The sequence below is a fragment of the Dendropsophus ebraccatus genome, chromosome 15 (assembly GCF_027789765.1).
Source record: "Dendropsophus ebraccatus isolate aDenEbr1 chromosome 15, aDenEbr1.pat, whole genome shotgun sequence".
NCBI classification, from domain to species: Eukaryota; Metazoa; Chordata; class Amphibia; order Anura; family Hylidae; genus Dendropsophus; species Dendropsophus ebraccatus.
Genome location: NC_091468.1, coordinates 27,712,554 through 27,739,270, shown reverse-complemented (window position 1 = coordinate 27,739,270; position 26,717 = coordinate 27,712,554). Strand labels below are relative to the sequence as shown.

Genomic DNA, 26,717 nt, shown 5'->3' with positions numbered 1-26,717 from the left:
CCCCCTGCCATCATCCTCTCCAGCAGCCACAGCCCGCACAGCTCTGGCCGTTCATGGTTGTTTTATTTGCCGTTAAATGATAGCCGTCCACAAAAATCTGTGTCATTTTGATGATTTCCTTTAATAATGATCACAATGACAGCAGTCATTATAAAATAACAGCAGCTATTTTCAAAATAAAATCCTTTATTTTTCCTAACAAGACGTTGTGGGAACATAGCCTTATCCTGTTTTGTACACCATGGGGGAGATTTATCAAACATGGTGTAAAGTGAAACTGGCTCAGTTGCCCCTAGCAACCAATCAGATTCCATCATTCATTTTCCAAAGAGTCTGTGTGGAATGAAAAGTGGAATCTGATTGGTTGCTAGGGGCAACTGAGCCATTTTCACTTTACACCATGTTTGATAAATCTCCCCCCCCCCATGTTTTTTTTCACACACTAATTCTTTTAAATTAAATATTTTACAATAAAAAGTAGTAAGTCAAAATCAGCATGTGTGATAGCTGCCCTAAATCAGTTTCTACTTTTTTAACGTAAAGGAAGATAAGAGCTCTTATTGATGAAAAACATAAAATACATTTTATGAAAATTAAACAAGTGCATGAAATAATATAAATTTAAATTGTGTTATTATACATCAATAATTTATTTGTGTCATTTATTGTAAGATTACAACGTGGCAAAACCGTCAGCTAGCCAATGTTCCCACAATGTCTTTTATAGGCAAAATAACATGTTTCTGTTCACAAACATTATTGACGGCTGTCATTGTAAAATAATGGTTATTATTTTGCATAGAAAGAAGTTGTGTAAACATAGCCTCTTAATGTGAATTCCATTACAGACATGTTGTTTGTGTTTCGTCTGCTAATTCTCTGGCTGTATTTTCTGTTATCTCGGTTGTGTTTTGGTCGTCCCCTGAGGGTTTTCTGTATTCCAAGCATTCAACGACTAAATAAAGAATCATCCCAAGTAACATGATGGAAAGCACTATGTAGAGCTTTACCGAAACGCACAAAAGGTTGCTGTATGCGAAGGCAATGACAAAACCAAGAGATTCCCAGACACGGTAATTGGCAAAAGCGGCTTCTTTGTGATCCACAAATAAAATTCCATAAAGAGCTGTAAGAAAAAAGACAAAGATACAGGTCAGTCATTTTCCAGTGCATTGGGATTGGTTTTCTTCATAAATGTTCTCATATAAAGTTGCAATAGACTCAAAGGCATAGATATTTTCTGTAACCTGATAACAGGTGTATTATTCATGTCATGGAATATATAGTCTATTTTGATTTGTGAAACTTGCAGTAACATACACTTTGATGTCCCTACACTGTCCAGTGTCCTACTTTTTTGGAAACTCTGAAGTTTAACATCCGAGATGACAAGGGGGAGGACGCATATTGCGAGCATTGACTATGGGACACATTCCACCAGACATAACTGATCCAGACACTCCACACAGAGACTTGTTGGCTTGAGAATGGTCTGGGAGGAACAAAACGTTGCTTATTACATATTTTTGGACCTGTAAACAAACAGATGGGACTTTTTCTGCCCCACGGATAACTCCTTTAATATTACTACCTCCTGTCACCCACATCTTTTTCCTGGTTGATCCCGATGCATTCGTTTTTATTCCTCAATATAACTATATAAAGTATCTTACCACCTAGAAGAGTCTGACAGATAGCATCAGACATGCTCCATAAAGCAGGAAAGATGAAAAACACTCCAAACTGATCAGGATTTGGCCTCCAGAGCAAAAGAGCAGCTATACATGAGGCACTTGTCGCCGCAGCTATAAATAAAAACACAGAGAGATTATGTAGCATTAGCTACATTGAAACACAATTCTGCTCAGAGTGTGGACAGGTGGACCGGCGCAGCGACCCAGGGGGCACTTGTCACGGTCGCCATGAGTGGGATCAGCTAACCACCCCTGGATACACTGACTTGGCACTGCCACTTCTTAGGAGTTGTAGGCAGGGCTGTGGAGTCGGAGTCGTGGAGTCGGAGCTAGTTTTGGCTGGAGTCGGAATCGGAGCAAGCTTTGGCTGGAGTCGGAGTTGGAAAAAAATGTTACGACTCCAGCTTTAGAAAATATTTAAAAAATGTAGAATTGAATTTTGATATGAATTTTACAAGTTTTGCTCATGAATACATACTGTGAGCAACATTCTAATAGAACACTGGCCCTATTAGATAAGGGTGGTCGGGGAATATATCAGTAATAGGACACTGGCCCTATTAGATAAGGGTGGTCGGAGAATATATCAGTAATAGAACACTGGCCCTATTACATAAGGGTGGTCATGGAAAAGTTGTCGGTCACTATTTGGCAGTTTGTTTCTGAGCTGGAAGAGTCCATTGTGTGGGGGGGAGATCTGTGCTGTTCTCTTCCTGGATGCCTGATGACTGTATATGAGCAGCAGTGTAATATGAAGATATCCTGTGTAATATAGAGGAGGAGGAGGAGGAGGAGTGTAGCAGTAACCTCTGTCCTCACTGTGGTGTTTTCTCTCTGGGAGAAGATTGTGCGATTTTCTTCCGTGTTCTATGGCTGCAGCTGTGTGTGTGCTATGGCTGCAGTAGGCTGTGTGTGCTATGACTGCAGCAAGCTGTGTGTGTGCTATGCCTGCAGCAGGCTGTGTGTGTGTGTGTGTGTGCTATGGCTGCAGCAGGCTGTGTGTGCGTGCTATGGCTGAAGCAGGCTGTGTGTGTGTGGTGTGCGCTATGGCTGCAGCAAGCTGTGTGTGTGCTATGCCTGCAGCAGGCTGTGTGTGTGTGTGTGTGTGTGTGTGTGCTATGGCTGCAGCAGGCTGTGTGTGTGTGTGTGCTATGGCTGAAGCAGGCTGTGTGTGTGTGTGTGTGTGTGTGTATATGCTACGGCTGCAGCAGGTTGTGTGTGTGTGTGTGTTGTATGTGTGCGAGTGCTATTGCGTGCCCCCACAGTGACCTTCTATATTACTATGTGTGACATCTATATCACTATGTGTGACCCCTCTCTATATCACTATGTGTGGCCCCCTGTATATCACTATGGCTGACCTCTATATTACAGATATCTGGCATTGTTAACAGTGTTTCTTTAAATATGGTGAATATTTAGTTAGAAACATAGAAGACTGTAAGCAGGAAAAGACCACCTGCTCCATCTAGTCTAGTTCTGAGTTGTTCAGGACATGGAGGCTGGAGACTGGCTGCATCCACTGCACACACAGGAGAAGCTTCCTTTGTATGTTTCAGAAGTCGCCCCAGGATCATGTAATACATTAGGGAGAAGCTGCTGAGCCAGTGTGATAAGTAACTCCCCTGGTATATGACTGGCCATTTATGAAGGAGCAGGAGTTGGTGTCGGGAGTTGGAGTCGGTCCTGATAAAATTCAGGAGTTGGAGTCGGAGTTTGAGTCGGTCCTGATAAAATTCAGGAGTCTGAGTCGGAGTTGGAGTCGGAGCTGCGGCTTACCGACTCCACAGCCCTGGTTGTAGGGATTGAGTTGTGTAGACTTGCACAACACAGAAAGAGACACATTCTGGGACTTTAACAATTTTAGTGAGTAATGTTGCAGTACAAGACAGCGGTGAATGGTTATATACAAGTATAGCTTCAAGTACAATAATAAACAGTCTCTCACAATATAAGAATCCTTGGTCAAACAATAGACTTGGGTGCTCTTTCTCAACGATAGAAGACAGTTAAAACAGTAGTAAGATAAGAGTGATCACTTTGACACTTTGCACAGCGTTGCAGCTGGAGAAATTCTTGTATGTAGGAGTACTGGTACAGTATTTGCAGACAACAAGCTCTGTATAGCTTGTTGTCAATAACTTGAAATCACCCTTTGTAGTGTGAGTTGAACGGAAGTGACCTGAGTTTGTGTAGCAGTACTTGTAGTATAAGTTGAACTGGTTTTTGAAGTAAGAGGTTCAAGGAACTGTGGATTGTGAATGGGATCCTATCCTATCCAGGCATACTTTGGCACTCAGCTGGGGGTCTTGAGAAAAGAGATGCCTACACCCATGGGTTTGAACTTCCCTGCCTAACACTGTCTATGGGCACAGAGTGACACAGATCCAATGATGTAGGCCCCACCTTGTGGGTAGAGCTAGTGGTTCGGGAGACCCTCTAGGGACACTCTAGCAACTTGCAGTAGAGACTCTGCCTTTTCACTTAGCTAAACTCAACTTGTACCTAGCATGATCCTCAGATTGATAAAAGAAGACATCAGTCCAGCCTGGATTAGGATTAGACCCAGTGTTCCACAGCCTCTTACTTGCGGTGTCTAGCCATAAAAATAATAGTCCCACACATGGGCCCTGGCCACCTGGCCAGTCTCAGGGGAGTCTCTCAGCAGGCTCCCTGTAGTGTTGTCTCTCGTATACACTCCAACTAACTGCAGACTTGCTGACTGACTAGCTAAGTCCCAGCCACACTATATATACCTTTAGCCGTGCAGATAAGACAGTAATAAAAAGTGACATCTGGTGGTGGGAGCAGCATTACACATACTTTAGTCTTTAACACATGGTACCAACCTATACCTGTTACTAGAAAAAGACAGTGGACCCTGCTCCGGGACACTGCAAAAGTAAGCCAAGGTACTGTATGTATAGTACTGATTTCAAATTGAGGAAGGGCCGTGTAATATTACACAGCCCAACACTTGTAAGTAAGAGCCAATCTCCTAGATCGGCGCTTGCTTACCAAGCCTGTTGGATGGCTTGAGGATCATGAAGCAAGGGCTGTATATATGTTGTTAGTGATGTCCATGCAGCCCTTGGTGTATATTGTAAATAAAAAGTATATACTTACCTATCCATGCTCCCTGGTGTCTTTCGAACTTCTCCCCACAGCCTCTGCTGGCACTGCTGAAGCCGTCTCTGAAGTGACAGGCTGCTCAGCCTATCACAGGGCAAGATGGGACAGTGCTGCAGCCAGTGATTGGCTAAATATTCTGTCACTGCACAGATAGCTTAAGACATGCCAGCAGCAATTGGTGAGTGGGGAGAAACTAGAAGAACACCGGGGAGTGTGGAGAGGTATGTTTAAAGTTTATTATTTTACTGTACACATTCCTCAGCCGTCAGCCGCGCATTGCTATTACACGTAGGTTGAGACCTGCATGTCAATCCCAGTGGCGTAATTCATTTTTCAAACTGCCATCTGGTTCCTGCCATCTGCTCTGCCTTCTAGATCTGCAATTCGGTCCTCTCTCTGCACACCAGTGCACCGTTATCCCCTCCATTTCAGAATCCCCTCCCCATCAGAATCATGTCTGGCCACATCACCGAGGGAAAAGGATATTGGTGTACTTTGGGCACTTGGCCGTCTCCAGTGCATAGAGTGGGCCGAATTGAAGTTTGAGAAACCGGGCGGCAGTTTGAAAAATGGACCGCATCACCACGATCTATGCGCTGGCGCCAACCAGGTACTTTAAAAAAAAAAAAAATCAGTTAACAAAGTGGTATATTTGCTTGTTAAAAGACAAGGATAAGCCAATGATCGTTTCTTTGGCTGATCATTGTCTTTATTACACTGAGCAATAATATGGAGAATTGGCCTGATTTGGCAGATAACCGCTCTGTGTAATGGGGCCCTATAAGGGACATTAGTGATGAGACTACAGCAAAGTATATAGCGTGTGGCTGTAGCTGCATGTAGCTCACACACTGTCTGAGAAAAGACACCACACTGTACTTTTTCAATGTAATAATAAACATAGAAGAGTAGCATACTGTAAGTGTAAAGAGATATGTCCTACCAAACATAAAAAGAGCAATCCGTCCAGTGTACTGGGATAGTTTTCCAAACAGCATAGAACAAATGGAATTAGTGGCTCCAAAGCAAATCATCACATATCCTACAAAATGTATTCCCAGAACGCAAGTTACATATGCCTGAAAGTCATCAAAAATAAAAATCCTAAACCACTTGGTACAGTATAATTCTATCACTACTTACATAATTCCCCCCTCCCCCAATGTCTAGTGTTTATTAATATCATATTTGTTAGTTTACTTTTGTTATTTTTATTTCTTTTTCTTAATCTTTTTCTGATAGATAATGTTACTACTTTCACCATACAGAAATAATATTGTTGTATCTTAATAGTATGGACAATTACGCACGATACAATATATAATATGTTTATTTATTTTTATGTGTATTATATATAAAATGGTTAAGTGGAAACATTTTAACTTGTATTGGGGGAAGGACTACATCATATTTTTTTTTTTAAATGTTTTACTTTTTTTCCCCCACACTACTTTTTATGTCAACCTAGGGGACTACATGCATTAAATTGCATATACTGTTCAATGCTTTGCCATGGCATAACATTGATAAGTGTTATCTGCAATCTTTACATAGAGCCTGCTTAAGGCAGACTCTATGATAAGATCACCAAGCTGACTGCATGGAGGTAAGTATTTTTCCTCTGGCAGTAAGGGAAAAACGATCAAGACCCCTGCAGTTACACTGAGGGGGTCCTCATCTGACAACGACAGGAGCACAACATCTGACAACAACATGAGCATGATAGCAGTTGGTCCTTAATGGAGCACGCTGCATTGAGCCCCTGTGCATTACGGTGTACCATTATGTCCTGATGAGGGAACTCACTCTTTTTCATGACGTGTTGGTATGTCATTTTGCATCAAGAGGTTAAAGGACAATTGTCTACTGTACTTAAAGTGTAACTGTCGTTATAACTTTCAAAATCTAAATCAACAGTATAGTAATATAAAGCAAGTTTGCAATATACATTCATTATTTTTGTTGTTGTTATCATGCTGTAAAACAAAGTTGAACTTACCAGAAATCCAGGTCCAGTCTCCTGAAGGCAGATTTTCAGACTTGTGCTGGTTTAAACAGACTAAACACAGGAATTCCGGCCAGTACAGATAGTAAAGGCTCAATGTGTCCATCAATCCTATGACTGCCTTCTCTCTGTGAGTGCTCAGACGGCCTGAGAAACACAGGACTTTTTCTGACTGTATCCTGTTTTTTGAGAAAAAAAGGCAAAAACAAGAAGTGCCGTGTTTTCCATGATAACTAAAAAAAAAAATATGAATGTAAATTGCAAACTTGCTTTATATTACATTTACTGTTGATTTAGATTTTGAATGTTATAACGACAGAAACACTTTAAATACACAGGCTTACATTTAAGTTTTTGTGTTTTTTTGTTAAATATCAGATTTATTCTCACCTCCCAAAATGAGTCATAGTAACTACAAAAATGAATGGTGGAATAGATCGAAAGTAATGACTAGAGCTCTAGAATAACACTATGGTTTTACCTTTGTGTAGTCGCTGGAGAGGAATCCTTGCTGGAAGCCACTGAACATGGTCAAGGGTATAAGGAGACACTGTCGTATATCCTTAAGTTGACGTATAGTGCCAAGAAATGTTTTCCAGATTGAAAAACTTGCTTCTCCTTCATTCTTTTGATCTGTTAAATCAATCTGTTCTAATAGAATTGCAATAAGCAGGACAGCAAGCACTCCGCACCCTATGAAAAAGTAAGACAAACTAAAAATATTCAGCATGCAGACTCATAAGAACAGACAGCAAGCCCTATGTATTACACTTGATCTTGGCCAAAAGGCAGAGAAGCGATTAGCAAGCCCTATGTATAACAGAGGAAGGATCAAAAATATCTGAAGCCAAAATTACATGCTGTACCAGTGTCGCCTGGGGAAAAGCCAAAGATATAGAGATTACCATGCACATGCAGAAAAAGGGAGACTCTAGGCAAAAAGACACCTCTGTCCATGTCAGGAACTGTCCAGAGCAGGAAAGGTTTTCTATGGGGATTTATTACTGCTTTGGACAGTTCCTGACATGGACAGAGGTGGCAGCAGAGAGCACTGTGTCAGACTGGAAAGAATAAACCACTTCCTGCAGGACATACGGCAGCTGATAAGTACTGGAATAAATTTTTAAATAGACATAAATTACACATCTATATAACTTTCTGACACCAGTTAAATTGATAGAAAAATATTTTAAAATTATTCTAAAAATAATGTTTGGCCAGAGTACCCCTTTAAGTGCAGGACAAAACAAACAATTGGAAGTGCCACCTCATCTGCAAAACCGTACACCAAATTTGATTATGCTAGGAGCAAAACATCACAAGTAGTCTTAAAGGGGTTATCCAGCGCTACAAAAACATGGTCATTTTACCCCACTCTTGTCTCCAGTTCAGGTGCGGTTTGCAATTAAGCTCTATTGACTTCAGTGGTACTGAGTTCAAACCCTACCCAATCTGGAGAAAAGAGAGGTGTAAAAGTGGCCATGTTTTTGAAGCACTGGATAACCCCTTTAAAGAGGGTAATATAACAGGGCCACAACCTCTGATATGTGAAAGTAGCGGTTATACATTAAAGCGAATGTACCATCAGGTGGCCCTCGGGAGAAACGGCTCTACACATTTCTACACACGTTTTAGCGTAAAAAAGATTTAACTTTGATTTTTTTTCATTTTCACAAGGGGTTAAAAGAAAAACTCCCCCACAAGTGACCCTATTCTAGAAAATATACCCTATAGTGAGCATATGGAGCCCACTGGTGACTGACACATACAGATGTAGCCTGTGTTAACTTGATGACAATGACACATTCAACTCAACTTTCGAATTGACTTAACATAGCTCCCTGACACAATTGTTGCTGTGTTGCCAAGACAGTGGAAACCCCCCACAAGTGACAACATTCTGGAAATGACACTCCCCAAGGAATGTCACAAGGGGTGCAGTAAACATATGGACCCCTTGTTGACGGGCACATTTATACTGTGAAAATGAAAAAATAAAAAAATAAATCATTTTCATGGAACATTGTCTCACATTTGTGCCCGTCACTGGTGCAGTGAATATGCTCACTGCACCCCCCGTTACATTTCTTGTGGGGAGTAGTTTCCAGAATGGGGTCACTTGTGGGGGGTTTCCACTGTCTTGGCAACACAGAAGCTGTGTAAATGGGACACCTCTTTCTGTACTCAAAAAGCTGTTTTCCAGCCCCCCCCCTCCCTGACCCCCCTACACACACTATGCCACCTGACCCCCCTACACACACTTTCTAACCTGACCCCCCTACACACACTATTCCACCTGACCCCCCTACACACACTATCCCACCTGACCCCCCCCTACACACACTATTCCACCTGACCCCCCCTACACACACACTATGTCACCTGACCCCCCTACACACACTATGCCACCTGACCCCAGTACACAAACTATTCCACCTGACCCCCTACACACATTATCTCACCTGCCCCCCTACACACACTATCCCACCTGACCTCCCCTACACACACTATCCCACCTGACCCCTCTACACACACTATCCCACCTGACCCCCCTACACACACTATTCCACCTGACCCCCCTACACACACACACACACACACACTATCCCACCTGACCCCCCTACACACACTATGCCACCTGACCCCCCCTACACACACACACACACACACACACACTATCCCACCTGACCCCCCTACACACACTATGCCACCTGACCCCCCTACACACACACTATCTCACCTGACCCCCTACACACACTATGCCACCTGACCCCCCTACACACACACTATCCCACCCGACCCCCCCTACACACACACACACACACACTATCTCACCCGACCCCCCCTACACACACACACTATCTCACCTGACCCCCCTACACACACACTATCTCACCTGACCCCCCTACACACACTCTCTCACCTGACCCCCCTACACACACACACTATCTCACCTGACCCCCCCTACACACACTATTCCACCTGACCCCCCCTACACACACTATTCCACCTGACCCCCCCTACACACACTATTCCACCTGACCCCCCTACACACACTATTCCACCTGACCCCCCTACACACACTATCCCACCTGACCCCCCTACACACACTATCCCACCTGACCCCCCTACACACACTATCCCACCTGATGCCCTCTTCAAACACCATGCCACCTGCCCCCCCCTTTAAACACAGTATCCCATCTAACCCCCCTAAACATGTAGTAGCTGTCACCTGCAGTCCTATGTAACACCACAGATAACACATTGATATCTCTGAGTATAGATAATGTAGTATATGTCACCTGCAGTCATGTGTAACACCACAGATAACACTGTGATATTTCTGAGTACAGATAATTTGGTAGATGTCACCTGCAGTCCTATGCATTACCTCACATAACACAGTGATATCTCTGAGTACAGATAATGTAGGATATGTCACCTGCAGTCTTATGTAACACCGCAGATAACACAGTGATATCTCTGAGTACAGATAATGCAGTAGATGTCACCTGCAGTCCTATGTAACAGCACAGATAACACCGTGATATCTCCGAGTACAGATAATGTAGTAGCTGTCACCTGCAGTCCTATGTAACCCCACAGATAACACAGGGTTATCTGTATGGTATGGGGAAAGGGGCACAGTATATGAGCACAGGGGCACAGTGTATGGGGAAAGAAGCACAGTTTAGGGGACAGGAGCACAGTATAGGGACACCCTGCATTAACCCCTTAGTAAGAGACCCCCTTCATTGCCTCAACACACACAAAAAAACCCCCAATATACTCACCTTATAGCCCCGGTCTTCCTCTCTTCTCTTCTGGCCTCTGCTCTTCAGCCTGTCAGTTGCTGCATGGATCCTCCATCAGGCATGATGACATCATCACTGGCCTGCTGGAGGATCTGTCTCACAGATATGCAAGTGAGATCCGCACAGGGGGAGAGGAGGCTGGTGCCGGCAGCTTGGAGGAGATCATCAGTGAGGTCTGTAGGGGAGGGGAGGTGGAGGGGGCGCCGGCTACGTGGTCAGGGCAGGAGCTGGGCGGTGTTGGCCCCTTAGCTGTCAGTGACCTGTGCGGTGGTCCTAGAAATGGCCATGCGAGTAGCTGCACACTAGTTTCTAGTGAAAGACTAATTCACACCACCACAATGCCCCTCAACTAGTTTAACACCAATAGGGGTGTCGTCATAAGGTGGCTTTAGCAGGTTTTTATCTTCACCCACAAATCTGGGAGTGAGTTTTGGGCCCTATTTGTTTGTACTCCTGTAGAAAACTCACCCCAGGATCTAGTCACAGCAAACAATGAAGGGCTTCCCAACAGGCTTAGAAAATTAAAACAACAGAACATTAATGTGTATGTATACATTCTACCCATCATCTTTCCAACTTCCCTTCATCCATCTCCTCCTTGGTTGAACTTGATGGACATGTGTCTTTTTTCAACCATACTATGTAACTATGTACAGTAACTATATCAACACATAACTTGTGCAGTAATATAAAAAAAAAGCCAAGTAAACTCTTCTGAGCTTGAATTTTATATAATGTACATGAATGAATATGTTCTTAAAAGAGGGGGGCACAGTAGAAAGTCCGTACACAGGGGTCAGCTGATGCTACCATGACAAAAAAAGAGAAGTGATGAATTCTAAGTGGCCATAAAAGATGAAGCTCATTGTATTAATATAGATCCAACAGAGATGAGAGAGGGAAAAAGAGGGAATAGGAGGGATTTCTCTCTGTGTCCTGCTTCAATGTCTTATTGATCAGAGGACACAGCACAACTTTCCATTAATTGCAGTCAAAGTCTGGCCAATTTCATTTTAATTTAAAAATGGCAGTGATTCAAAGGCTGTAAAGCTTAACTATTGTACTTTATGACCAGTCTATAAATGTGCACAATGAAGCAAAGGTTACACTCAATATTATTTTTATTTATGATGAGAATAATTTTATATTCGTTGTGGATGCCTCTGATATTCCTCCTTTAAGACTTGCTCTGTTTTGGCTTATAAGACAGAGCAGGGTTTTTTTTCCTGTACCCCAGGTCTGCAATGACTATAAATCACCTGTCTAAATAGTGCACATGTGTCATAGTGACACAAGTGCACTGTTTAGACAAGCAATGGATAGAAATCCTGTCTGGGGGTGTTCCTAATGGTGAGGAGGGTAGGGAGGAAGAAAGGAGAGTCGTCACAGACCTGGAGCACAGACACTCTAGGTCACACCAGCATGACACCCGCTTCAAGCTTAAAAGATCATTTTATGCTCTAACCAAGGCACTAGGCGCAAAAGACACGTCCCGTAAGGATCTACTCTCATCAAACGGATGGTGCTAGCAGTTTGGTGGGGTGAGTTGGTGGATACAGAGTCATTTTCAATTCTAAAGCTTGAGCCTGTTGCTTGATGAGGTGCACCAGGCTAGGTATGTTTTGGAGCCAGGCTTTTCTCTGGGTCTCTTAGCCTGGGGTGGGGGGGGGGGGAGACAAGCTGGATCTCACAGAGAGACGCTGCTAAAACATGCAAGTACACAGGTTGCTTTATTGTGTTTGGCTGGGCTGAGGCTAGCTCAGATTTGTACTATAGTCAGGGACTGTATTTCTGTTTAGTTAGCGCCTGGACACGGCTAGGAATTTTAGTTTATGATTTATGTTTGTATATACGCAACCTGCACAATAAATATGGCAACAAATCCAGTTTCAATGTCCTGCTGTGTCCTGACTATTCAATTGTGGTGTGCCAATTTTCAGCAGTATGAACCCCATTGAAACAAGTAATTCATTTTTGCAAAAAGCAGTCCTCGATCATTAACATTAACACAAAATACATAGGTTTCTGATTATACTGTAACACACCAGGCAAGCCGGAGACGATAGTTTTGTGTGCACACCTGAGGCGCGCTTCCTTTCGGCCTAGAGGAAGCACTGAGAGAGGAAGTGTGTGTCAAGTGTACGCGAGAAATGATCGTCACCTGCTTGTCCGCATCCCAACACGAGTGATGAAATAAAGTTTTCTACTTCTACTTGGTGAGTGTCACGTCCTTCTACAGTAAAAGATTATACAAAGATTTTCTCTATACGTCTAGCACCTGTGGTATATTCTGCAGCTAAAGGTCCTTCAGTTTTCCATCTACACACTCTGCCTTTACTTAATCAATATGTGGAGCTAGAAGTGCCGAGCATTCCATCTAATTGTTTGCTTCTCCACTTTCAAGACTAATGGTGTGTTTACAGAGATATTTAGCTGACAGATCTTTGAAGCCAGGAACAGACCATAAGCAGAGAACAGGTCATAAAGGAAAGACTAAGATTTCTCCTCTTTTCAAATCCATTCCTGGCTTTGGCTTCAATAATCTGTCAGATAAATATGTCTGTGTAAACGCACCATGACTTGTCTCAGGAGTGAGAGCCCACTCACCCAATCACTCAAAGAGATGGGACTGCTCCCCAGCCAGTGATTGGCTGAGCAGGCTGTCACTCCCGAGACAAGTTAGGGTCCTATTACTTGGTCCGATAGCGGCCTGATCAATATTGTAAATTCTAAACTGTTCATACATTACCTGTCATACATAGTAACATAGTAAATAAGGTTGAAAGAAGACAAGAGTCCATCAGGTTCAACCTAGGAAAATCCTACTGTGTTGATCCAGGAAGGCGAAAAACCCCTATGGGGCAGAAGACAAACGCCCCCCTACAGGGAGAAACTACCCCCCCCCCTCCCCCGACTGCAATGGCAACCAGAACAATCCCCGGATCAACGTATCACCAGAAATCTAATGCCCATAACTTGTAATATTATATTTTTCAAGAAAATCATCCAGGCCTCCCTTGAACTTATTTAATGAATCAGCCATGACAACATCATGTGGCAGAGAGTTCCACAGTCTTACCGCTCGTACAGTAAAGAACCCGCGTCGATGCTGATGATGAAATCTTCTTTCCTCTAGACGTAGAGGATGCCCCCTTGTCATTGTTACAGACCTAGGAGTAAAAAGACCACTACAAAAATCTCTGTACTGTCCATTCATATATTTGTACATTGTGATCAGATCGCCCCTAAGACGTCTTTTTTCTAGCGTAAATAACCCCAAGCGTGATAACCTGTCCTGGTACTGTAACCCACCCATTCCCTTAATGACCTTTGTTGCCCTCCTCTGCACCCGCTCTAGTTCAGCTGTGTCCTTCTTATATACCGGTGCCCAAAACTGTACACAGTATTTCATGTGTGGTCTGACCAGTAATTTATAAAGAGGCAAAACTATGTTCTCATCTTTAGCATCTATACCTCTTTTGATGCACCCCATTATTTTATTAGCCTTGGCAGCTGCTGCCTGGCACTGATCACTAAAGTTGAGTTTACTGTCCACCAATACCCCCAGGTCCTTTTCGGAAGTAGTTTTACCCAGTGTTTTATTATTTAGCACATAACTGTACTTATTATTTCTATGGCCCAAATGCATAACCTTACATTTATCCACATTAAACTTCATTTGCCATTTCTCCGCCCAAGCCTCTAGCTTCTCCAAATCCCTCTGTAATATGATATTATCCTCCTCTGTACTGATTACTTTACCCAGTTTAGTATCATCTGCAAAAATGGAGATTCTACTCTGTAGCCCCTCTACAAGATCATTAATAAAAATATTAAAAAGAAGTGGACCCAACACTGACCCCTGTGGTACCCCACTAGTAACTAAAACCCAATCTGAATATGTTCCATCAATGACCACCCTCTGTTTTCTATCACACAACCAGTTACTTACCCATTTGCATACGTTTTCCCCGAGTCCCAGTATCCTCATTTTGTAGACCAACCTTTCATGCGGCACAGTATCAAATGCCTTTGAAAAGTCCAGATACACAACATCCACAGCCTCCCCCAGGTCCAGTCTATAACTTACCTCTTCATAGAAGCCGATCAGATTAGTCTGACAGGACCGATCCCTCATAAATCCATGCTGGTGCTGCGTCATAAGATTATTTTCATTAAGATACTGTCCACGCTTCCGGTCTCCTCCTGCCTTCATCTGTCTTCCTAGGAACGTAAGTTGCAGCTTCTCTAGCTGACAGGTCGCTCAGCCAATCACTGGTCGAGGCGGTCAGGGTGGTCAGGGCCAGTAATTGGCTGCAGAGGCGGCTGTAACTATGGCAGCAGTAGCATGGTGTTCATAGTACAGGATAAATAATGCCATGATGCCCTGATTTGTACAGAACTGCAGTAAAAAAGCAGCATTTTTTTGCAAATCATGGCAGAACTGTAGCCAGGAGACAATACCCTACTGAAAGTATAAGTCTTTTTGGGTGGCCATGGGCTCCCCAGGAGCTCAGGGCCCCAGGCTACCGCCTGAAACGGACCTATTGAAATCCACTACTGATTGGCTGAGCGGCCTGTCAGCTCAGAGAAGCTGTAACGCACGGTCCTAGCGAGAGAGCAGAAGGCAGGAGTAGACCGGGAGCCCCTTTAATGTGGCTATAAGAAATGTGTTTTTTCCCCTCCTATTTCACTATTTTTGTGTAGAATTTTTTTATGTAAAAATTAAATTTTAATCTTACCTTTATTAGGTTTGTGGGGTCCCCCTTACCTGGTGTTTAAAGGGGTACAGGTAAATATCAATACATGTAGGGCACGGAGAGATTTAACTGCAGCCACCACTTGAACCTAATTGCTGGTTGACTATTTTCGCTTACATGTACTCTTATAATTTCCACAGTGAGTAATGATGCCAGTGTTACCAGTGACCTGTATACACTCATTGACTGGTTCGTTTGACCAGTTGCATGCACCACCACTAACAGTACCTTCAGCTTTGCAGATTTATTGCTGTTGTCTTTTTAATGGCCCAGAAAGAACTACTGTTAAACATTTTGCTGTCTAATGTATGAGATAAATGAATAAAAGAGCATAATGATATTTTACTAGATTATTTCCTTACCTGTATAAATACCCATTAGTGTGTAACGTAGATTGTCTGCTATACCAGGGGATGATGTTGTAGAGTTGCTTGGGCCAGTCGAAGGTGTTGGACAGTTATTAGCCCCACAATGGAAATAAGTAGCATTTTCATATATTTCTGCAAGGAAAAAAAATTAAGCCATTAACAGCAAAAATTGACCGCAGTTTTTCACTTGCAGTCACAAGAGGTACCCTGGCTCCCGGCTCCTGCTCGTCTCCCTGTGTCCCGGCCGACGCACTCATCATCACTGAACGCAGTGTGCGCCAACAGCGGAGACTTCCGGCAGAGGCAGCGTGTGTTAGTCGTGTCTCACTGGTTCTATATTGGTGGGCCCCAAGGATCATTTCCTCAGGTGGGCCCCAGGTACCCCAGTCTGAACCTGCATGCATCTAATGTCCCTGAAATGTCTGTCTGGCAACTCAGGTGGCTAACACCTCCTGACATCTGGTCTGCCTGGACCAGCTGTCTCATGTCCCATTTGAGTTCAAGCTGTAGTGACCTGGTGTATCCTCCTTGGGTATCTCTTAAAGTATGGAGAATACACTTAAACAATGCCCTTAGGGACAAACGTGCAAGTGACAACGTGAGCTCACGTCCGCTGATCCTGACACTTACCTTTATTGGGATTTTGTTGAAGCACAAGGGATGAAATTAGATTTCCCCAAATGCCTGATGTCTGATAAATTAAGAAGAATACTCCAAAGTACTGGTTTACAACATCCATTTTCTCTTTTCCTGTTTGCTCTGCATATCGAATTCCGCTTACTGTGAGATATGTACATTTTGATGCCCATAATGGCCCACCTCCAATTCCTAGAATTGCTGAGGTGATTAATATACTATACCTGCAAATAAAAGAGAATATTTATGTCAATCTGTCTATATTTTTTTTCAGGATTGTCACTTGTATATAAGAAAGAGCAATGGCTGTTGTATATCTTGTATCTCTCTTCATCTCTTATTTTTGCAGACATTATAGAGGGGGGACATTATAGAGGAGTAATGAGCAATGTTGTAAATCAAGCCCTGGGGTGAGGTATAACACTAGATTGTCTCTGTCATTTGTTTTGTGCTGAAGCTAACCCCCCCCCCCCTTCCATAAACTTTTAAAGGGGTAGTGCAGTGTAAAGAATTTATTCACTAAATAACACACATTACAAAGTTATACAACTTTGTAATGTGTGTTATTTAAGTGAATGGCCCCCTTCCCCATGTTTACCCCCACCCATGCTGCTCAGCCGCAATTGGCTTAGCACAACTATGCTCAGCCAATCCCGGCTGAGCAGCTGATGACGCGCTGGAAGGGGGCCGGCATGAGGGAGGGCTGGAGAGGATCCGGCTGGCCTCCTGAAGATGACATGATTGTCCCAAGATGGCGGCCGGGGTCGACATCGAACATGACAGCTGCATCCGATTACCGGCTGCAGCACTTCCCTGGTGTCTAGTGGGGGAGATCGCTCCTCTGGGACGTTGTCCCAGAGGAGCGATCTCCCTGTCTGATGCCGGCCGGGGACTCGTCCAAGATGGCGCCGTCCCCGACTCTGCACTCGTTTGTATTCGGCTGCAGCAGCCGAAAGCAAATGAGCGCCGATCTCATTGATCTTTGCTGTATATCTATACAGCAAAGATCTCAATGAGAGATCAAAGTATATATACTAGAAGTCCCCCAGGGCGGCTTCTAGTATATGTGTAAAAAAAAAAAAAAAGTGTTGTTATTAGTAAAAAGCCCCCTCCCCTAATAAAAGTCTGAATCACCCCCCTTTTCCCAGGTTATAAATAAAAGTAAACAAATAAATAAACAAACATGTTTGCTATCGCCGCGTGCGTAATTGCCCGAACTATTAATTAATCACATTCCTCATCTCGCACGGTAAACGGCGTCAGCGCCAAAAAATCCCAAAGTACAAAATTGCGCATTTTTGGTCGCATCAAATCCAGAAAAAAATGCAATAAAAAGCGATCAAAAAGTCATATATGCACAATCAAGGTATCGATAGAAAGTAAACATCATGGCGCAAAAAATGACACCTCATACAGCCCCATAGACCAAAGGATAAAAGCGTTATAAGCCTGGGAATGGAGCAATTTTAAGGAACGTATATTTGTTAACAATGGTTTGAATTTTTTACAGGCCATCAGATACAATATAAGTTATACATGTTATATATTGTTTTAATCGTAACGACTTGAGGAACATGAATAACTAGTCAGTTTTACCCTAGCGGGAATGGCGTAAAAACACATTCCCCCCAAATAAAAGAAATGTGTTTTTTTTTTCAATTTCACCACACTTTGAATTTTTTTCTGGTCAAGTAGTATACTTTATGCAAAAATTCAGCCTGTTATTGCAAAGTACAATTAGTGACGCAAAAAATAAGGGCTCATGTGGGTCTGTAGGTGTAAAAATGCAAGTGCTATAGCCTTTTAAGCACAAGGAGGAAAAAACGAAAACGCAAAAACGAAAATTAGCCTGGTCCCAAAGGGGTTAAGCGCTGCATGTAAAACAAGCTTTCAGTAATCTCATCTGTCTGTTATTACTTGTCACGGGACTCCCAAGTTGTCTGAAAATTGAGAAGGTAAAGGGAAACTATCAGCAGGTTAGACGAATTGAACATGCTGATAGCTCCCTACTATACACAGGACACTGAGGATGAAGGCACATGGCTTACCTTCATTCCCTGCGCTGTTTATGTGCAGTTTGAACTTTAATCCACCATCTAGAAAGGCCATTTGGAGCACTGGAAGAGGGGTTAATGTGGTGTACCCACGGGATGACGTTTTATCGGAGGAGGTACCGGTCAACTGCCAGGTGTTGAAGTGTGACGTCACTCCCATGGTGGTTGGGCGGAGATACAGCTGGAACGTGTAGTGTTGTCTTGTGACGCCAGTGCCTGAAGGAAACACAAGTGTCATGGCCCACCTGCTTTTAGTTTTGAAAGCCGGTTGTACCCTTTTCCCCTGTGGTTAGTGTCCTGCCGGGTTGCTACCGGGTCCCTTGGGTGAATATCACGGATGGCCAGAGTGGTATAGTGACCCTCCAGGATGATAGGACCCACCACCCACAGAAAGGGGAAATGTCCCAAGGTTGCGGTGTGTGCTGTGTTGGTAGGTTGCGAATAATCACAGTTTTTTGAATATAGTTGAGCTAGTTTACTACTTGTAAATGTGAAGCAGGTAATGCAGCTTCAGCAATATGAGGTTTCTTTAGATAAAGCACTTGAAACACTTGACAAAGTTCCCAATAAATACTTGACAATACAACAAACAGATCTGTAGTAGAAGTGCTGGGTAGGATATAGTTGTGATAGTCGGGATGGTTGAGTTGTGCTGAGTCATATAAGAAGCAGAGTAGCAGAGTGAAGGATGCTGTGAGATTCTCAACCCATGTAGTACTGTGCTCTGCCGGGATGTTGGAGGATGAGGTAGAATACTTAGAAGAGGAAAAAGAAGAAGACCTGTGCCCGTGTATTGACCTTGAATTAGTCTTCACACCACCTTATGCCCACTAGACTCAGCTGAACCTTTCTAATGGGTGACACAGGCTTGAGGTTGTCTCTGGCTTGACCTCTCCCAAGAGGAGTTTAACAGTGCATAGTACTGTATAGCATTACTAGTGAAGAAATTGTTAGCAGTGTACTGTCTTGCGTTTTTCTCATACGGGGTACTAGCTAAGACTGAACTGAGGTACAAGGACCTAACAGAGGGCAAGGGCCCAGATAGGACCACTGTGGTGAGCTATCTAGCTTGGGTCCTTCTTCCACAATGTCAAGGATGAAAGACCCCATGTTCCTCCTCCACCCATGTGACTTACTTCCTCCCAGCATGTAAAGTTTGCTGTGAGTGGGTGAAAGAGTGCAAGAGAAGAAGAAAGGAGCGAGATGATAGGAAAGAAGAAAACAAGACTCCTAATGGTCTACAGATTCAGGTGACAAACAGGAAAACAATAACCCGTTACAATCCTTCAGCTGTGCAGCTTCCATATACATCTATAATATCGCGACCTCTACTGACAAATTTAAGTACTTCTTTCATCACCATAACAGTACAATAAGTACAGACTTTTCGAAGGGTGTATATATCTGTAACACTTGTGGTAGGACACCACATTACAGTCCCCAGAGCACTGATCCAGGTGAGCTAATCAGGGGTGGATCAGTGCTCTAGGAATGGCAGCTCCATCCCAGTGCTCCAAATAGTCATACTAGACAGATAAATAGACCGGAAACAGCATTGAGGATGAAGGTAATAGACTTCCCATTATCCTCAGTGCCCCATGTGCAATAGGGAGCTATCAGCAGGTTAAAGTCATATTAAGACCCCTACTGATTGTGAAGTGCATGCTCTATGTGGTCCTCTACCGTCTCTGTGTCATGTGATTAGTTGGACTCTTAATGAAAGTCTATGGGGCCCAACTGTGTACCATGCAGGAGCACAGTCCTATCCCCGCTCATTCTTACAACTGATAAGGGTCTGAACACTTAGATCCAGACCGAAATTTTCTAACAACTGCCCCTATGGTGTCCAAGTACCTAGAACCTTACCCTTGCATAGTAAAAAAAAAAAAAAAAAGGGCATAAGGGCAAAGGGCATAAGTAGGGTTGAGCGAACTTTTGAAAAGTTTGCTTTGGTTCGATCCGGCGAACTTTCATGAAGTTTGGATTCGTAGTGCAAAAAGTGCAAAAATAGTGAAAAAAAATTTTTTAGGAGAAGGAGGCGGCAGCACTTGATTGCACCCAGGCCAGTATTGTTGAGAAGAGACAAGTTGAGGAGGAGGAGGAGGCAGCAACTGACGGTGGGGGCATTAGTAGGAGCAGTATTCTTTTGGACCCAGAAGGGCCTAGTACAGAGAACTGAAGTTGGAAGCTAAGAATATGCACGCTTGTAAAAATCAGTTTTTATACATGACAAAATGCTGATGTAGGGTTCAGCACAGGACAGTCAATGTTAAAAAACCCTCTAACATTACAGCTAGTCTAGTAGGATATGAGTATGGTTAATTAGACAGAGAACCTCACCCACAGATACCATGAGGTGAAGAAAGGACATTTAATAAGGCACAGATTCAAGAAGGCTTTACACCAGTTCCATTATCCAAAAATATGTGTCCAATTTTCATGAAATGGACACCTCAATGGCACTTGCTTTACAAATTGACGCAACTACTCTGATTTTAAACCTGCTGAATATGGGCCTATGGCTGTTGGCGTTGGCTGCTGTCATTTAACTGTGATATAACAGTTAGTACCCGCTCACAAAACAGTGAGTAGTGTTCCTTGCCACAGTGCCAGGGATAGAATCCCACGGCTATAGTTCACAAAAGGTGAAATCCCCACTTTGTGAAGCATAGTCGTAGGGATTATTTTAGGGATTGTACTGTTCTTGGGGTATGGGTTGGACGGTGCACTGGTGTGAGGCATTAAGCTGGTGTGGAGATGTTAAATGGCCAACACACCATGGGCATTAAATTTGGAGATGGGGATCTGTTTATTCAAATGTATCCGAATTAAGTAGGAAATTTTTAAGGTGATTTTATTTAATTTGGGGTCTAAGGGGGGAACATTCCTAATAAGTAGGAATTCTTAGGATATTAAGAACAGTTTCTTGGACACATGGATTGCCATGCAAGACGGGTGACTGATGACTGATGACTCATTTACATCAGACAGGGGGTGGTATATTCTGGCACGATTCATCTTTACAAAAGTCAGCATCTCAACACTGTGGCAAGAGAGCCTCGTTCTTTGCGGTGTTACGATGTTACCCGCCACACTGAACACCCTCTCTGCTGCAACACTACTGGCTGGGCAGGACAGCAGAGCCAAAGAAAATTCTGCCAGTTGAGGCAAAATGTCCAGTTTCTCTGCCCAGTACTGCACGGGGTCGATGACACTTTGGGGCAGGGTACAATCCAGGTAGGCAGTGAGGTAGGTGGGTGAGCTCATGCTGGTCCACACCATGAACTGATGTTGTGTTCCCTCTTCAGCAGCTGGCTGCATGAAATCGCTCATCAGAATTGGAGGCTAAAGCGACTTCTCATGCCTCCCCTAGTGGTGGTGGGAGTGGAGCGCGCTAGTTCCCCCCGAGAGGATGTTGTCGGGGAACCTGGCTGGTCTTGCTGGTAAGATGAGACCAACTCACTGGTGAGTAGGTCCCGGTAGTACACCAGTTTTGCTTCCCTCTGTGATGGCGGAAAAAATTCAGCCATTTTGCGGCGGAAACGAAGGTCAACCAGGGTGGCCAGCCAGTATTGGTCCCTCTGGCAGATGTCCCCAATCCGTCTGTCATTCCTGAGACACTCTCGCAGGAACCTTGCCATCTGCACCAAGGACACTGTCCTCGGTATAGTTCCAGGGTCTGCTGGGGTCTTCCTCCTCTTCCTCTACCACCTCATCCTCCATCTCCTCCTGTGATTGAGAGGCAGAAAAGCCAGGTGGCGGTGTGGAATGGCTGGGCATAGACATCCTCACCCTCTATCGGCACTTCATCCACCTCTGGGCTCAAGGCAATGTTCAGCCTGGGAATCCTCGCTGATGATGTTGTTTAACACACTTTCCAGAACATGGACGAGTGGGATGATGTCGTTGATCCCGTAGTGGTGGCCTGGGAATCCTCGCTGATGATGTTGTTCAGCACACTTTCCAGAACATGGACGAGTGGGATGATGTCGTTGATCCCGTAGTCATGCCTGCTCACAAAGAGAGTTGCGTCCTCAAAAGGGATCAACAATTGGCAGACTTCACGCATCATCTGCCAATGTGTGACTTGAAAGTCCCAGTGTGGCGTGAATCTGCCTGATTGCCCCATGAGGTAGTCTGTAACGGCTGACCTTTGCTCGTACAGGCGGTCCAGCATATGTAGGGAAGAATTCCAGCGTGTTGGCACGTCGCAAATTAGCTGATGTTGGGGCATACTGCGCTGTCTCTGGATCCTGAGCAGGGTGTTCCTTGCAGTGTAGAAGTGGCTGAAATGTTTGCACACTCTTTGTGACATCCTCATAAGGTCTTGTAGTGCAGGAAATGATCGAAGAAACCTGTGCACTATGAGGTTTATCACATGTGCCATACAAGGTGTATGACTCAGCCCTCCCCACTGCACTGCAATGACAATGTTCCTCCCATTGCCGCTACAACACTTCCCACCGTTAGTTGACATGGGGATCTATCTCCTCCCTGATGGTCCGGAGGAGCTCCTGCCCACTGTGGCTCAGTTTACCCAGGCTCATCAAATGGAGGACAGCCTGAGAGCGCCTGGCCTGACATCGGTGGTAAGACACTGGGGCAGGTTGGACTGCAGTCAAAGCAGTGGATGGTTGCAAGCTAGTGGAGGCATAACTTGTGCTTCCCGCTGCTGGCCTCCTAAAGCACCGTGGAGGTGACAGTGGCTAGAATGGGCAAACTTCCTGATGGTCTTCTGGGAGGATGTTGACCCAATGGGCAGTAACAGACATGTACTGCCCTTGCCCATAATTAGAGGACCAGACATCAGCATCAGGTCTTGGACACCGAGAGTCCCAATGAGTCACCAACCTTTTTCTGCACGTAACTGTGCAGTGATGGAACAGCTTTGCCAGAGATGTAGTGGCGGCTGGGGACTCACCATCTGGGGTGCACACACGCCATGAAATCCCTGAAAGGCTGGGAGTCCACAAGGTTGAAGGGCAGGGACTGAAGCACCAGCAGCTTAACCAGGTGTCCGTTCAGTTTCTGGGCCATGGGATGGCTGCTGGAAGAGAACTGATGTCTGGCCATGGACTCGGTCACGGATTGCTGCCTCATTAGCAGTGTAGATGGCAGTGACACTGTGCTGCTGCTGGCACTTGAGGCTGACGAGCCCTGAGTTCCACTGAGAGGATGCTGCATAATGGGATCTGCAGTGTATGGTGCATCCTGACAGGAGGTGGTAGTGGGGTCATGGTTCTTCCAGGACACAAAGTGATGTTTTGCTGGCTGTTGACTGCCACTGCTGCATGAGGGTTCCCTCTCAGGACCAAACTTTGAGGTAATGATCTCTGCCTGGTCTTCTACCCCTTCCTCTTGTGCCTTGGTTCCTTGCAACAGTGGGATGTTGCTGCGTCGGTGGCACCTCTATTTCCTCCCCTGATGATGCTGAGGATAATGCTGCTTGGGGGCGCCACGTCCGATCAGCGACATCATCATCACAGTCATCACCACTGCTACTTTCCTCCGGTGGCTGGGACAGGATATCAGGTGTGGCACTGGATGCCCCTCCCTGGCTCTGTTGACTGCTTACAGCCAACACCACCTCTGAAGTCTCAGTACATTCCACCCCCTAATTTTGGTGGACTTCATCCTCCTCCTCCTCCTTATCACTAAAAAGTGGTAGAGACTCCAAAGGCAGATCAAGGTTTGCCAAGAGTTCCCTGGCAGAAGTTGCCCTAAAGGTGAGTGGCATTCTAATAACAGGGGACGGGGCAGAGGACTCTTGCTGACCGTCCCATGTAAGGGTGGTGTCAGATGATCCAGACGATGCTTGACTCCTCGTTTGGAAAATTTTGGGCGGGGGAACTGGAGGATTGGGTAAGCCAATCTAGAACCGCTGGCTGTGTGGTTCTTACATGACCAGTGGGCATCAGGGGTAACTGCACCCTGCTGCCACGCCTGGTGCTACCACTTCTCCTACCCTCACCGCCTGCTGTTGCACTCCTTGCCTGGGAAGTGCTGAAACTAGGACGCTTGGACATATTTATTTGGGTGAGGAAAAATGAAATAAGAATAAAAAAAAGGCTTCTATAGGTTACTTCACCTTAGAGAGCTTTACACCTGTATTGGTGATAAGTGAGTTATTGGCCAGAAGGCACAAAGTTTAAATGAGTGATGCTTTGTGGGTTAACGGTACCCAGCAAAGCAGAAATGGACAGGTTTTGTGGGGCGCACACTCTATGGAGGCCTTGAACAAGTTTTGCTGCAATAGGTTACTTCACCTATAACAGCTTATGAGAAAGAAACTTTTTAATTTACTTTTTTTAAATATTTTGTATTTATTTTACTTTTTTAAACTTTATTTTTTAATAACTTTTTTTTAACTTTTTTTGTTGTGGCTAAACAGGGTTGACGGCACCCAGCAAAGCAGAAATGGTCAGGTTTTGTGGGGCGCTGACTTAGTGTGACACTCTATGGAGGGCTTGAACAAGTTTTGCTGCTATAGGTTACTTTACCTATAACAGCTTATGAGAAAGAAACTTTTCTAAGTTACTTTTTTGAAATATTTTGTATTTTTTTTAAACTTTATTTTTTTATAACTTTTTAAAAACTTTTTTTGTCTAAACGGGGTTGACGGCACCCAGCAGAGCAGCAACGTGTAGCGTTTACTCTCGGTCACGGGACAGGAGCTGGTTCAATGCTACCTGTCCTGGCTCTTTTCTCACTTTTCTTTCCCTATTTCTTTTTTTATCTCCCTATCTCTCCCTAGATCTCACAATTTTTCTTATTTAGATGCCTATCTCTCTCTCTATCTCTACCTATCTCTTGATTCCTCAGCCTCTTTCCCTATCTATCACCTAATCTTCTATATCTAGCTTTCTCTGGATCTTGCTATTTGTTTTTTTCTCTTCCTCCCTCCTGCTTCTCTCACTAACACTTTTATTCCTTCTCTATCTCTCCCTGTATCTATCTATCTATCTATCTATCTATCTATCTATCTATCTATCTATCTCTTTTCCCTCTCTAATATGGAGCTCCTATCTCTGTGAAGTCTGGCAACACACTGGCGCGCTGAGCCACTTCAGGGGCTGTGAGGTGACGTCACACATCTTGATTTTCACAGAAAACCAGGATACAAGAAATTATAGGAGTACTAATACCTTGTATCCTGGTCTATTCTGTGAAAAAAAGTACAGTTTTGCATCGCCGTTGTTATTTTAACCAGATCCGTGATGAACTTTTTAAAGTTCATTTTAGTACAAAACCGAAATTTTTGCAAAGTTTGTAACGAATCTGTTTCATTACGGTTCGGTTTGCTCATCCCTAGGCATAACCCCATGGTTACCAGGTTTATATTTGTCCAGTAATAAAGGTTTGATGATCTGACAAATGTGACATGTGACAAATATGCAAAACAACACTGTACTTTTCTCAAAGGTTAAAACATCTATTGAAGAATATCCATGAGATAGCTTTACCAGTTTGGTTTGAAATTTCCAACCGAATAGGAGACGTAGCAACACATTGATATTACAAGTGTCCACTTGCATCCAATTTTCTTTATAACGATTGGGGGGAGAAATAGCGAAGAGACAATCAGACACCCATAGACAACACTCAATGAGGCAACACCAAGACCTTTCTCAGAGTTAAGGCTGCTCTGCGAAAAGAATTTGTTTAGAATAATATATACATTAAAACATTTATAAATACTAAACACAAACCTAAACATTTAAAAATTAACCATCGTGTATTGTAAGAAACTACATTTTTCTTTATTACTTCTATAGACTTTATCTCTGCAAGCAAGATTTTTTTTTTTCAACTTAACCCATTAAAAGTGAAGTCCTGTGAAATTCAAAACAAGCAGACCAGCAGGGGTGTGGGACTTAATAAACAAGGTATACTTACATGTCCCCGTGCCTCCATAGCGCTGCTACTGGGTCCCTCTGATGGCCACCGGCTGTCATTTTCGGCTGGAATCTGGGTACATTATGTACCCAGCTCTTTGAGCTGCAATATTATGGCCTGCTGTTCAACTGCCTGCTGAGCCACTTAGTGGCTGAGGTGGTGTCCCACCCCAGTCACTGATTGGCTGAGCAGGCAATTGCTCAGCAGGGAACTGTGTTACGGGGCATGAGGATATGTAAGTATAGTTTGTTCATTAAGGGGTTAATTGGTTACTGCCACAAAACACATTTGTGTGTGTATGTGCTACCATAGAATGGACACATGCACAAGGCCACAGATGGTATTTTTGTTATA

General features: G+C 44.0%; 1 protein-coding gene across 4 annotated transcripts in view; it reads right to left on the bottom strand.

Annotated features, from left to right (window-relative positions):
* Window positions 1-411: 411 nt before the first annotated feature.
* Window positions 412-26,717, bottom strand: part of LOC138774550 (protein unc-93 homolog A-like) — a 37,724-nt gene continuing 11,418 nt past the window's right edge. For 2 of the 4 annotated variants that reach the window (XM_069955529.1, XM_069955530.1), the window contains exons 2-8: window positions 25,931-26,107; window positions 16,408-16,637; window positions 15,772-15,909; window positions 7,313-7,524; window positions 5,770-5,905; window positions 1,674-1,805; window positions 412-1,126 (exon numbers count right to left, since the gene is read on the bottom strand). In XM_069955529.1, coding sequence (XP_069811630.1) covers window positions 843-1,126; window positions 1,674-1,805; window positions 5,770-5,905; window positions 7,313-7,524; window positions 15,772-15,909; window positions 16,408-16,637; window positions 25,931-26,107 — 1,309 coding nt within the window. In that variant the 3' untranslated portion in view covers window positions 412-842. Of the gene's footprint in view, window positions 1,127-1,673; window positions 1,806-5,769; window positions 5,906-7,312; window positions 7,525-15,771; window positions 15,910-16,407; window positions 16,638-25,930; window positions 26,113-26,717 lie in introns of all 4 variants that reach the window. The other 2 variants (XM_069955528.1, XM_069955532.1) reach the window with 2 other exon arrangements.